The following is a 13358-nucleotide window of genomic DNA, read 5'->3' as shown; positions in this document are numbered from 1 at the left end:
GCACCAAATCGAATTGTTTTGTGGTTGAATATGGAAGTCCAACGGAGCCGCACATTTTGAGAAAGTGTCGTTAAATTCCCACGTGCACGGTCAAGTGTTTACCGCAGTGTTGTAATTCAACACTCCAGACCATCATTCACCAGTTTTCTGTAAGTATTTGCCGTTTTTCCAGAGGTTTAGGGTCGAAACGCCCCTTTAAACAGGCTTTGTTGATGAGGTTTTTGCCACGCTCTCGGGTCGTTCTACACGCGTTTTACGATTATATGAAGGGGTTAAGGGACGGGATGTTATTTGGAGTGTTTGTGGGTAGTTTTTAGTGCAGGGAATTTAGGGTTTTAAGAGGACAAAGATAAAGGGGCTTTTCTGTAAGCTCAGTAAGGGGTGATTTAGAGAAAAAAACCCTTAGGGCTATTTTCCTTATGGTTCTACGATTTCTACCTGCTTTAAATGAAAAAAGATTAACAACGCACTACCTGAACTGGCCCTTTGATCAAATTTGGTTTCTGGACACTGAACTAGAATTTGAAATTTGTCAATATGGTATTGCTAGTTATCTTCCGACCAACGAACTACTTGTTGTGACGCAGTCATACAGGTGAAAAAGAGCATTGCACCACTCTCAAGAAATCTTTGAAAAAGCTGGCAATTTTGAGAAACATATTAGAATCTCAAGACCTTTTTGGAAATGCTTAGAAAACATCTCTTAAGACTTATGAACTAGAGTAAAAACCCAACAGAGCATGGTATTATCAATAACTATCAAAGGATAAACCTCTAAGTGTAAAAAAGACCATGATCTACCATTGACTATTTGGTATTGAACTAATCTTTTTTGCCTGAATAGCCATAACATACAAGAAAAAGATGTTGTGGAAGATAGAATGATAAATTGAGCTCCATAAGATTTCTTTATTAAGTTATTAAAAAAGTCTAGACAGAAGTAACTCTAAAGAGATTTATGACATTGAATCTTAAGTAGCAGAGTTTTTAAGGAAAAATTATCACTAGTTACTAAGGACCAGTTGTAGCTTTAATGATCACAGTGGAAAATGCCTGTAATTCCTAAATTTGGTAAATATCTCAAAATAGAAAAATGCCCTGAATTTAAGGCACTAAGATTATTTTATTTAAGGCCAATAGATAAAACCATTTTCAACTTTTCTTAGAAAATAATATCAATAGAAACTAAAAAATTAATCAACACCTTGATTTCACTGTTTCAGTAGATCTTATCTTCCCAATAATCTGAAGTTTGATTTTCCTGCCTTTAAAGTTTGATAATGCAACCAAAAAGTTCAATATATTAACAGAAAAATCTCAAGTTTTATTACGAATTTTTCAGTTGTTTTTCATACTTTTTCTGCTTGTCCAATTTGATTTTTAGAATATTTTCAACGTGTTTTTAGAACTTTATTTTGGAAATAAAGATTTTGAAGCAAAAAAGATTGAAGAGTTTCATTGCAATTTTTCAATGGTTCTATTCTAGTTTTTAGGTAACAGCATGTAAATTACATATCACACGTCACTGTTTTTGGCAAATATAATCTGATTAATTTACAACTTATTAAAGATATTTATTGCTTAAAATTATGAAAAATTCATTGGCGTAGTACGCAGTGGGCCCAGTTGAAAACTAATGAACATATCTTTAACTCCTGAAGGGATATAACAGCAGATATGTATCAGCTGGATACTAAATTTAATTTTGCAATGGAATTTTGAAGTGCGGATTCAAGTATTTATCAAGTGATTAGCAATTAAGACACACTTCCGACCTGGCGATATTGAAAACTTTCTATCCATAATTAAATCCAAAATTAAATAAATATCTTTAAGGATAACAAATTTGCTTAATTTTTAACTTGAAATATTTAATGTACTTCATTTTTCGTGATAATTGTACTTAGAAATTATGAGAAATTTACCTCTATATCACACATTTTTCTGCAACAAAATCATTTAAATTTAAAAAATTGTGAAAGTGTATAAGTCCTAAACTTATATACCTTCACAGGAGAACATCGTATGTCCCTATTTTTGACAAAAAAAGCAGTAATTTTACTTGATTATTTGCAACAATGAGAGCATGAAATTATGAAAAGTTTATTGGCGTGGTACGCATTTTTCTTAACAAAAACAATTTAAAAAATAGTAATTTTTAAAATAAAGAAGAATTAACCTAAGTTCGTTTCCGCTTATGCCAGTTGAAGCTCTAAATTTCGCCACCAGTGAAATTCTCAAAAATCCATTGGCGTTACATCAATTTTCTCAATCATTGTATTAATAATTTCTTTAAAAAAAATTTTTATTGCAGATTCGTCTATTAGAGTAGCTGAAAATGAACGGTAAGTGCCTTCAATTTTTCTACCACGTTTCTGCACACGCTTGAGGCATCTTCAGGCTCTAGACAACCCAATAAAATGTCTTCCAGCAACAAGACATTATTTTAACTTATGCATGATTACCACACCCAAAGCAGCAACACTAGTTTTTATTTGAAAATATGTTAATAACGACCAGCCTGACCTCCACCAATGACCATCATACCAGGTCAACGATCTAACGTTGGTATATGATAAAAGACATTTACCAACAGAAACAGCTCTTGGGTGGATTTGCAGCCTTCCAAAGACCCGTTAAGGACGATTTAATCAAGACGTCTAGACTTAATTCTAACGGTCAATGCAGTGTTAAAATGGGCCTCTTGAAAAGTCAAAAAGATTCATCAAATATTGGGCTTATTTTGCAGCAAACATTAAATGTGTTTTTCCTTGAATTGAGATCAATGTTTACTTAATTGAGATAAATGGGTGCAAAGTTTGAATAGTAGAAAAACATAGATATTTGTCTCGTGACACCGCCCCGCTTAAGCTGTATGTCGTTGATGGGAGTGCTACGCCATAAGTGAATACTTTTCCCAACTCTACATTCTAAAATTCTAAACAATATTCCCACATTGAATGGAATCAATAAGGGAAAAATTATTTGAACTTAAAACACTTGTATTACTTAATGTAAATGGTGAAAAACAATGTTTTCTTATCAATTGATAACCAGAGTTCCCACGCAATCTCTTGAGACCTCTCAAGACACTTGACCTAGAAGGTTAAAGTAAATATCAGATAACTGATTCCAATTAGGTCATTGAGGAGGTCACTAGACCCACATGTCGATTTTTTTTGCACATGCTTTGGACACATCAGAAAACACTGCTAATGCCGCAGTGTCCATTATGCTACACAAGTCTCAAGTGTAGCTTTACTCAATATTTTTTTAGTGTCTTTAGCTTAAAGAATCACTTGGAAAACGATTCGATGACCGTCTTTATTTCTGCATGGCAGCATACCTTGGCCAAATCGCCAAACCACTGCTACTCCCTCTAAATCCAACACAACTCTCTGGGTGTCTTCAGTTGCTTTACCCAGTACCTTCCTCATCTTTTCTCTCAAGAGAAACCGAAAAATCGCCTGGAAAACAATTCCAAAACCTTGTTTATTGGTTTCGGGCCAACTCTACCGATTTGAGTGACCTTTCCGAAAATATCTCTAAGGGCTATAATTACCCGCAATGCATTATTAATAGGAGTCCTAATTGCACATACATATGTTTGTTTACTCAATCTCAGATAAATAGCGATATGTAACAAATCCGAAGATATCGAGTGTCACCAGGCTTCTCCACGCGTCATTGGGAGTAATTGAATTAAACGAGACGTATAAGTATGAAAGGGAGTCACGTGGAAGCGTTAGTGGTCACGGTCAGTGTCACGGTTCAATCTCCACCTCGTGCTAATAATAGTGTGTTGAATTGCATCAGTTATTTGCATGTAAAGCCCATTAGAAGTGCCAATCCATCGGTAAAGACCATTGGTAATGAGCAGTAGCATCGTCGCATAATCTCTCTTCATTGACTCGAATTTTAAAAACATAGTTTTTATCATTTCATATAATTAACAAGAGATATGCTTTTAATGGTCATCTCTTCCATGCACTCGTTTTGGTTCTTTAAATTATTCTTCTCCCGTATCTTCAATTTTGCCGTTCTGCTGTTCAGTTCAACAAGAGCTTGTTACAGCACGTTTCCAAGTCAGTATTCAAGGTGTTTCAATGGCATTTCTTGCATTACAAATCTTCTTCCGTGTTCTTCAACGTCTTTTTAATGAGTTTCTTCAATGATTCCTTCCTCTGTAATCCCAAGAACAATTATGATAGGTTTAGGTGATTTTCCCCTCTAACTCTTTGTTTTTATTTTCGAAGAGCAATAAAGATTTTCATCCTACTAAATCTTGTTGTTGTTTTTTTTCAATACGTTTTTGCTTTCGTATCGGCAGAGATGACTTTCAGCTATGAATTTCAAATCGAGTTTTGTACATGGTGTCTCAGAAACATTAGTATAAATGAGTGTACTGTGCTAGCGGATAAAAAAGTAGAGGGATTTAGCTAAATGCGCTTTATAAAAAAGTTGCTTGTTTTCATTCTACATGATACTTTTTTCTGTAAATTGGAACTAAATCTCACAGTTCTTGATTTACTAGCTGGAGGTTGCTCCTACAGGGAGTTCCATGTAAATTTTGTCAATTTTAGTAGTTTTAGGTTGATATTCGAAAAGATCAGTATTGAGAGAATTTTTAAGAAATAATGCTCTTAATTTCAAGAAATGTTGAATATAGCGTGTTGTTTATAATATTTTTCTTGTGTCTTGCAAAATTTACTTTTTTCTTTAGTTTCTTTTTTCAACTTATTAGAATTAAGCGATTTCACCATTCTTCGATACCAGTTCTTTCTAGGTCTTCAAAAGTATCATTCACGTACAGAACCATCTTTCCAGAGAACTTTTTTCCCCAAGGTTCCTGTTAATTCCACAAACCTCGTCATATCCATTCAAATTTCCAAGTTGCAGATAAAACTTCGACAACTATTCAAGGCCTCTTCTCCAGTTTTTAGCAACTCATTAAGTCTACGATTTCCTCTGTTAGTTTAAGTAAAGGTGACGCATACAGGATTTACTGACTGTTTCCAATAGTTAGAAACAAATATTACGTACGATTCGAGTGGTTTTACGTCACTTTGCGTCTGATTAATAGTCGATAATTTTCCATAATTACTCACAATTGATACATGAAAACATTCGTTAATAACATGTATTTTCATAAGAATGAAGATAGTTTTTGAGGATAACAAGGCTTCTGAAAAAGACTTGGTAAAGGTCTTTTGATCTCTTAATCATCCGATGTTTATTATACACTTTTAAGATGTGCGTGTAATTTTAGATTAAACTCGACGAATGAATCATTAGCATTGAGGTACTATCGTCACTTTGTTCATGCACAATTGTTTTATAGTTTTATCAGTAAATGCCGTTAGATTTACACGTCGTATTGTTCTGCTCACAATCAGTTGTTCCCATGGCAAACCGAACTATACATTTATTTAATTTTTTCTTTAGGCTGTAATTCGGATTTTTCTCATTATACTGAGACTTATAAGAAAATGGGCCTTTTACGAGGTTAATATGATCTCTTGATTGATCAGACTATTCGAACTGTTTTACAAATTTTTAGAAAAACTCCAAAGAAGTTGCTTGGGTTTTGCTACATAATGACCCTCAAAAACAAGGAAAACGCTCATTGGGATGACTCTTCATTTTTCAATTTTCTTTATGTTTTCTTTGATTTTCTCAGGTTTTAGATTCCTTGAATTATCGTATTACAACTATTTTCGAAGTTCGCGTTTAGACGGCCATAAATCAATTAGTTGTAGCAGGACAATAACTTGTTGCTTCAGTGATTTATTGAAGCCAATTGACACTCAATAACACTCTAAATCATGATGGTGATCGGTCACATGCGTACTTGGAGTAGATTTAGTGTAGGGAGATAAGATACATTTGGAAAAGTGCAGTTTTATTAGTGAGTTGCCAGAAAGATCCCTGTTAAACGGATGATCGACGATATCGACTAGAAATTTCTGGATAGAGTAAATAATTCCAAATAAGTTATAGGTGAATTTGTGGTGAACGCATGATAATAAAATTCCCTATAATTCACAGAAAACGTTCGAAAGAAGTCCTAGATCCTGAAAAATACTTTAAATACACGAATCTTTAAAAATCGAAACAAAATGCTTCTTAATTCGGAAAAGGCAGAGTATCTGCACAATCCTCGAATGAGTTGATTTAAAATCCTGGAAAAATGTTTTATATATCTTAGACATCTAAGATGCAAGTATTTCTTTGGAAAAAATGGTAGCAAGTGGTTATATCTGACGTGAAGTGTGACGCTTGTCGGTTCCACTTTATGTAAGAGTCATTGATACGTTATACTTCGTCTGAAAGAGACCACAATTAGTCGCACTTGGTAAAGATCTGTTAGCGTTTCTCTGAAGAGCTAATTATTAGTGAAATGACGTCTAGGAGAGAGGAAGAGGGAACCATTTGGCTCAGTTCGTCTGGAAAGAGACAATCACCGGTTCTACTTTTGATCGAAAAATTCCTTGAAAAAAATGGGAAATTCCTCGAAACTCCAACAAGTATCTCATTCATATCGAGATTAGGATTTGTCACTCATTTTGCTGACGTTTTGCAGCACCCTCATCATTACCATTAATTTGATTTTCAGGTATTGCGAGCGAGTCGGTTGAGGAGTCGGTGGTCCACCACAACGGGAGTACCGAGCCCGACCCTGCCGCTCCCGCCGCCGAAATGGTGCAAGAAGAGGAGGAGGAGGAGGAGGAGGCAGTGCTACAACTCGAATTCTTCGACGAGGTGCACCACTCCTCCATGCTGAAGTCGCTGAACATGATGAGGAAAAATCGTCACTTCTGTGACGTCATCCTTCACGTATGTGCCTGACTGTACAATAAAACAGATTTTACAAACCGATTTCCAACGGTCACAATCAATTGCGCGAGACACGCGTTTGTTGTAAACAATGTAAACTATTGTTTACGGCAACCGAAACCGACTTCTGTGACCGTTGAAAATTAGGGTAAAATTGTTTTTGTATACGGTCAGTTACACTGCTGGGCCGCTCTCTCAAATCCGTCATTATTGAAATAAATTATAACCAGTAGTGAGTAGCTTTTAAGTAATACCTTAACTAGTTAGATTAATAGATTGACCAATGTTCCGGTGGCTGCACTGCGTCGCAGAAACAAATTATTGGGTTTTTTGTCCAACTAGAAAATAAATTCCTCCGTTATCTCATTATTTATCGGCTTCAGTGAACGTACAAACCTCCAGAATAATTGTTTTGCGGTTGACAAGGGCTGGCACCTGTCACTTAGAGCGTCAACCAAATAACCTAAGAAATGTTTTCTTGTCATCTGTGGAAGTTTGTTAATAGAATTGACATTTGTCAATTGTAATGTCATGTAATGAAAAATCCAATATTATCTGTATCTGCTACTTATTACCAGACACACATAAAAAAAACATATTGCTTCATTGACTTAAAAGAAGTAAACACTGCCAAATTAGTATCAAATAATTATTTTTCAATTGAAATAAATCTTTTGATTTTTGACTAGTGATGGTTTCATAACCTTCAAAAATCAAATTTTGTTAGTGACTGTCACTTGTTGTCTATCTTCAAATCCACCATGTTGTATCTGAATGTCATAGTGTTGTATTAAACGCTTTCCTGATGTTCTTCGAAAAAATCCAAACTTACACTAATCACTCCAATATATCTGTGTTACAACGTAATTTGTGCATCGATTAAGGGGCTAAAATCGTTGATTTGTAAACACTCTCGAATGAGCTCTCGAAATTATATGTGTTTCGAGTGGGATTTACTTATCGATCTGTTTTATTCAATTACCGGGTTTTTCTTACACGTGATTTTAAGCGTGATTAATAAACCATTTCTCATTGTCAATGAATTCACAGGATTATATTAAAATTATTCAAATTAAAAATTGACATATCTCTCCATGATATTTTTTTAATTGATATAAACATCACATGATACTGCCGCCACTATGTAATTAATAACACTGTCAAAGCAACAACATTATAAATTTGACGTTGAAATCGCAGTGCCGCCATCTTAAACTTATAACCTCACAATCGACTTACAGATGGTTTTGTTTTTTGGGTAAATATGATAGCGTTCCTCGATTTAATATAATTGAGAACGTTTTAATTTTATCTATTTGCAGAAAACGCCACAAAGTTAGGTGACGGTAAAATTTTTATTTATTTATTTATTTTTTAAATTGTGTTGGGTCGTTTTTTTAACCTAAAAATAATTGTCAAATGTCACAACAGTTATTTAAAGACGGATTTCTCTTGTCTCTGATAGGTGGGAAATACGGAAATACACGCCCACAGGGCGGTGCTAGCCAGTGCCTCCCCCTACCTTTTCGAGTTGTTCACTACTGATCAAGACCAGAACCAGCAAAGATTGGAAAATGTTATAACATATAAATTGAATGGGGGTTTCGACCAAAACGCCCTAGATATACTCACGGATTATGCGTATACCGCCAAGCTTATTGTCAAGTACCCACAGGTCAAGGCTGTATTTCTGGCTGCCACCCACTTAAAGATGGACAGGGTAGTCAAAACATGCGGAAAACATCTCATTAAGCACTTATCTGTGGAAAATTGCGTGGAAATTCGGTCTTTGCCAGGAATTGCCAAGAATAAGGACTTTTTACAACAGATTGACGCTTTTATCTCCAAAAATGTATGTTAAATTTCCCGGTAGCCTTTTTCTTTCTATGAAAATTTCTTGCAGTTCCCAGAGATAGTCAAAAGCAACCATTTGCTGAACCTCTACTGCGCCAAAATCGAAGTCCTCAACCAATCAAAAGAAGAAATGTCGTTTGTCAATCAAGGCTCCCTCTGCCGACTGGTTTTGGAATGGATCAAAAGACAAATCAGCAATGAAAGTCTAAGTAAAGACACTCTGTCTGAAAAGACTTTCATGCTGTACCTGGCCATAGATAACTCGTTGCAAGACTGTATGACGCTGCCCTCGGGTGACATTAGTGACACCGAAATTGTCCAGGACTACAAGAAAATGTCGCTGAAGAACATATCCTCCTCTAATAAGATGAAGAAGAAACCATTAAGTCAGCCCTCTAAGCCCAGGGTGCTGATTTATAATCGGGAAATCGGGGAAGAATTGGAGAGCGAGATGGAACCGGATTGGAATGTCATCGCCTCGGAAAGTGTGGGAGATCACAGTTTCCTGGCTTTAGTAACATTAGCTGGAAAATTGGCAACGTTGTCCATTCTCCTGCGGTAAAGAGTTTCATGTGAATTTTTTTATTGCATTTGATTGGTGGAAATTACAGGCTAAATCCTCCTCAAACGCCCTCGCCCACTCTCACCCCGGATGCCAGTCGCGCACAAAGCGAAGAGAAGCCTGATCTCTATTGCGCAGTTGCCAATATGGCATCGCAGAGATGCGCTCATGGATGCGCCAACTTTAACAACACTCTGGTCGTCTGCGGTAAGTTATAGTACAACAAAGTAATCGAAGTTTTGCATTTGACAGTCGCAACCACTTAAACAAAATGGCCGACGTTTCGTATTTGAAAATAGAAATCGTTTTGTTTACAAACCTTTTGATTGCTATTTACCATATTTTCCTCCGCCATTTTGTCGACTTTGGATGGATTTTGTTTCCGCCAAAAACGTTTACTTAAATCCGTATCTTTCCAATAGGTGGCTACGATCGTGTCGAATGCCTCCGGTCTGCGGAGCAATACATTCCCGAAGCGAACGCCTGGAAAAGTTTACCTTCAATGCTGGAAAGTCGCGGAAGGTTCAAAATCGCCGTGGTTGACAGAAAGGTCTGAATCCTTTTCACAAGATGTTATGCCAATTAATTGAAAATTTCGGATCGCCGTAGACAGCAGATATTTTTCCTTAAATAAGTAATGGACAGTGACATTGGCTAAATTTACCTCACTAATTTATTAAATTCAGGCTCTGTCATGTGTTACTATCCATTAGTTTTCAAAAGAAAAACGTTTGCTCTCCATGACGAACTAAGATTTTTATATGTATAAGTTGAAATAGCATATAGGCAAAGGTTTATAGACTTTATCGAACCCCACTTTTTGAGCAGATCTACGCTGTGGGCGGAAGCAACGGCACTACTGAGCTGGCCTCGGTCGAAATGTTGGATGTAGAAGCGGGGAAATGGGTTAAGGTACCTGCTATGCCCATCGCTAAGAGCAATATGGGCGTGGCCGAACTCAACGGTCTCATTTATTGTGTGGGCGGCTGGAATGGCCAGGTGGGGCTCAAGCAGTGCGACATCTTTGATCCGAAGACGCGACAATGGAACACTGTGGCCTCACTCAACACAGGTGAAGATTTGTTTTTTAATGTGTCGAGCAAAATCTATTGATCCATCAAAATATTGTTGAAGATGAAATTCCCTTATCTTTTCTAGGCCGTTATCAAGCAGGCGTTGCTTCCTTCAAAAACCAGGTTTACGCTATTGGAGGCTGTGATTCCTGGAACTGCCTCGCATCTGTCGAGGTCTACAACCCGGATAGCGACTCCTGGACGCTATCCAAACCCATAAACTCCGCCCGTCGTGGTTGCGGAGTCGCCGTTTTCAACGACCGACTTTACGTGGTAGGTGGGTCAGATGGGAGTCACTCCCTATCTACCGTAGAAATCTTCGACGAACAAACGCAGACGTGGAGCGTTGGGCCAAGCATGACCACGGCCCGAGCCAATGTCGAAGTGGGGGTTGTCGGAGATCGATTGTACGCAGTTGGAGGATTTTCAGGTAAGCTTAGTGGCAGAGTTTCGCAGTTTTTTCTCGCCACTTTAATTTCGAAACTTTCTAAAATGTTTAATATAATTCAAAAAACAATTCCGGTTGCATCCGATGTTTCTAAATGTTTCTGTCTTAAGTTATACCATTATCAAACTTAAACGATTCAATCAATAAAATCAAATAAAAGATTTCAATCATTTTTTCTTTGACTTTTTGGTAGTATCTAATTAAATCTTAAATTTTATTGTGTTTACTACAGTTCTTTAATATCATTCAGGCAAAGCCTTCCTGAACACAGTTGAGTACCTCGACCCCAAGTCGAACGAATGGACAACGTTCATCCCCAAAGGCACCTGCGATGCCATCTCACGAAGGAAACCGCGCAGTCGCAGAAACTCTAGAAAAAGCGTGTCTGAAGACAAAAAGACGATCGGTCTTTCCACGGAAATACTGAAAAATCCTATAAACGGCAACACCGCACAAAGGGTAAATGCGCATGCGTAATGTGCTGTTTCTGGGATTGGGGAAGGGGTAGTTTATTAGGGTACTTTTAAGATATAGAAAATACCTACCTAAGAAAGTATTATTAATAACTTAATAATTATAACTTTATATAGGTTAATATAAGAACGCGAGGATTCTATATTGTGTAGAATTGCGCTGCGCAGTCGCACCAATTTTCAATATTCTTAACATGGGGAAATAAAAGACAATATTGCGTATTGTGGGCAGAATATATCACGACTGCAATAGTTCATTTTTCGTGAAATCTATTTTTGGTAAAAGTTTATATTTTGCTACGTTTTGGGAATCACATTCTAGGGGGTTCAATAGATCGATCGGGGGGGCCAATATTCTTGTAATTTTTCAGGCACATAGTTTAATGGTGTCTCTCTCTAGCAATACGTCGGCTGCGCTCAGGTCTGACAACTTTTTTACACATGAAAGTTCTTAAGAATAGCTCTAAATCCAGCTAGAAGGACTAAGAGAAAGCTGAAAAATTGGTCTACAATCGAATTGAAAGACTAAAAGGACTTTTTGGTTTTTCTTTTATTTCTATTCAAATAAATACAAAATTCATTCAAAAATTACTTATTCAAACAATTGGAAAAGGACAAAATCAGGACTTTATTGCGTATCATCTTTTCTTCAATATGACACGTTACGTTGTGAAACTCCCTCCAATTAGCGTCAACTAATCGTTGGCTAAGCCACTCCCACTGGTAGCCATTTGTTTCAAATTTAAACCTGTCAATTTTTAGTTCGACATATAGGGAGACGTTATCGAAATGGCGTTTTGAATGCGCCAAGCTATCAGATGTGAGTGCTAGCTGTAGTTAACGTGGATGAAACTAGTTTTATTAGTCGTAGTAAATATATTATATCAAATATTGTATATTAAGAATAATAATTTTTAAATATCTCCTTCTCAAGATACTTTTTTTAAATAATTAAAGATTTAAGTTTAGAAAATTTTCAGAGAAAAAATGTCTTTTAAACTTAAAAAGACATTACTCAGTATCTTATAGGTCCATTTACATCCGGTTTTCTACCTTCAGTTTAAACTTCGTCTGAAGTTAAACTGAAGATTATTACATAATCAATAAGATATACATGGTGCCTCAAAAAAACGGGCGAAACTATAACTCAGTTATTTATAAACGGATTTTGATTAACTAAAAACCAAACAAAATGATATTTTTCAGATTACAAATGTCAAAGTTGGCAATAATCATACTTACTGCATAACTGCTCACAAAAAAAAATGAGGAAAAATTATATGATTCTAATAATTATGGACGGCTTTATCTTGTCCCTTCTCGCTGGGTATCATATGGGCGCTATTTGTACATGGCGTCAGAAATCTTTTTAAAAGATAATACGATAGGATGAGACGGAATGAAATGCAAATGACCCCAAAATAACACAGATGGCTCCATGACATAACTCATAATGTTTACATTTAAGATACAGATGCCTACAAAACTCATATTTTTAAATTTTTTTCAGCTAAAAATTGTTTTAACATTAACTTGTTATACATCATAAAATTCAGAAAAATATGTTCTATCAAAAAATGTAAAAATTGTGGAGTTCTATTTGACATTTGAAGCAGAAGTTGAATTTCAAAAAATTCAACTTTTACGTTAGGTAGTAGTCCGAAAAATATCATTTTATTTGGTTTTTAGTTCCTCAAAATCCGTTCATAAATAAATAAAAAAGTTATCACTTCCCCGTTTTTTTTTTTTGAGATACCGTATCGTATATCAAATCTGGAATTTAAACTTCAAGGTGGGTTTAAAGCTTCACTATAAAAAAAGATACTCGCATTTTTCTTTTTTTCTATTTAGAAATTTAAATAACTTTGATTCTATGTGTATATTTTTATGGGTTTTGTAGTTGGTATGAAAAGAATAAGACAATTTTCCTCAGTTAGTAAAATCTATTACGTTTTAGGTGATAATTATTTATGATTGTTTATTACATTAATAAATTGTTTTTCTAACATTACAACCACGTGTATTATTCTAGAAGTGGATAAGAGAAATTTAAACTGTTCAAAAGTGTTTAGAATAAAAGAAAATTATGGACAGTGATAAAAATTTGTTCA

General features: G+C 35.7%; 1 protein-coding gene across 2 annotated transcripts; it reads left to right on the top strand.

The window, feature by feature from the left end:
• On the top strand, nucleotides 1-13261 carry LOC136410649 (influenza virus NS1A-binding protein homolog). 2 transcript variants are annotated; one of them, XM_066392905.1, is made up of 10 exons: nucleotides 1-149; nucleotides 2315-2345; nucleotides 6617-6837; nucleotides 8303-8689; nucleotides 8741-9249; nucleotides 9303-9460; nucleotides 9676-9803; nucleotides 10082-10325; nucleotides 10412-10756; nucleotides 11025-13261. In XM_066392905.1, exons 2-10 carry the CDS (start codon nucleotides 2339-2341, stop codon nucleotides 11249-11251), a joined length of 2226 nt encoding a protein of 741 aa, XP_066249002.1. In that variant the 5' UTR covers nucleotides 1-149; nucleotides 2315-2338; the 3' UTR covers nucleotides 11252-13261. The 2 variants fall into 2 exon arrangements, with proteins under 2 accessions (XP_066249002.1, XP_066249003.1); XM_066392906.1 differs by lacking the exons at nucleotides 1-149; nucleotides 2315-2345 and adding an exon at nucleotides 3754-3856.
• Nucleotides 13262-13358: the final 97 nt, after the last annotated feature.

This window comes from Euwallacea similis, chromosome 9 (genome assembly GCF_039881205.1).
Source record: "Euwallacea similis isolate ESF13 chromosome 9, ESF131.1, whole genome shotgun sequence".
NCBI lineage: Eukaryota > Metazoa > Arthropoda > Insecta > Coleoptera > Curculionidae > Euwallacea > Euwallacea similis.
This window is presented reverse-complemented; position numbering and strand designations above follow the sequence as displayed.

Excerpts from the sequence above, each read along its gene's own strand:
- LOC136410649 (XM_066392905.1), top strand. Across the intron at positions 6,838-8,302 it reads TCTGTGACGTCATCCTTCAC|GTGGGAAATACGGAAATACA; the intron begins GTATGTGCCTGA and ends TGTCTCTGATAG. Across the intron at positions 8,690-8,740 it reads ACGCTTTTATCTCCAAAAAT|TTCCCAGAGATAGTCAAAAG; the intron begins GTATGTTAAATT and ends AATTTCTTGCAG.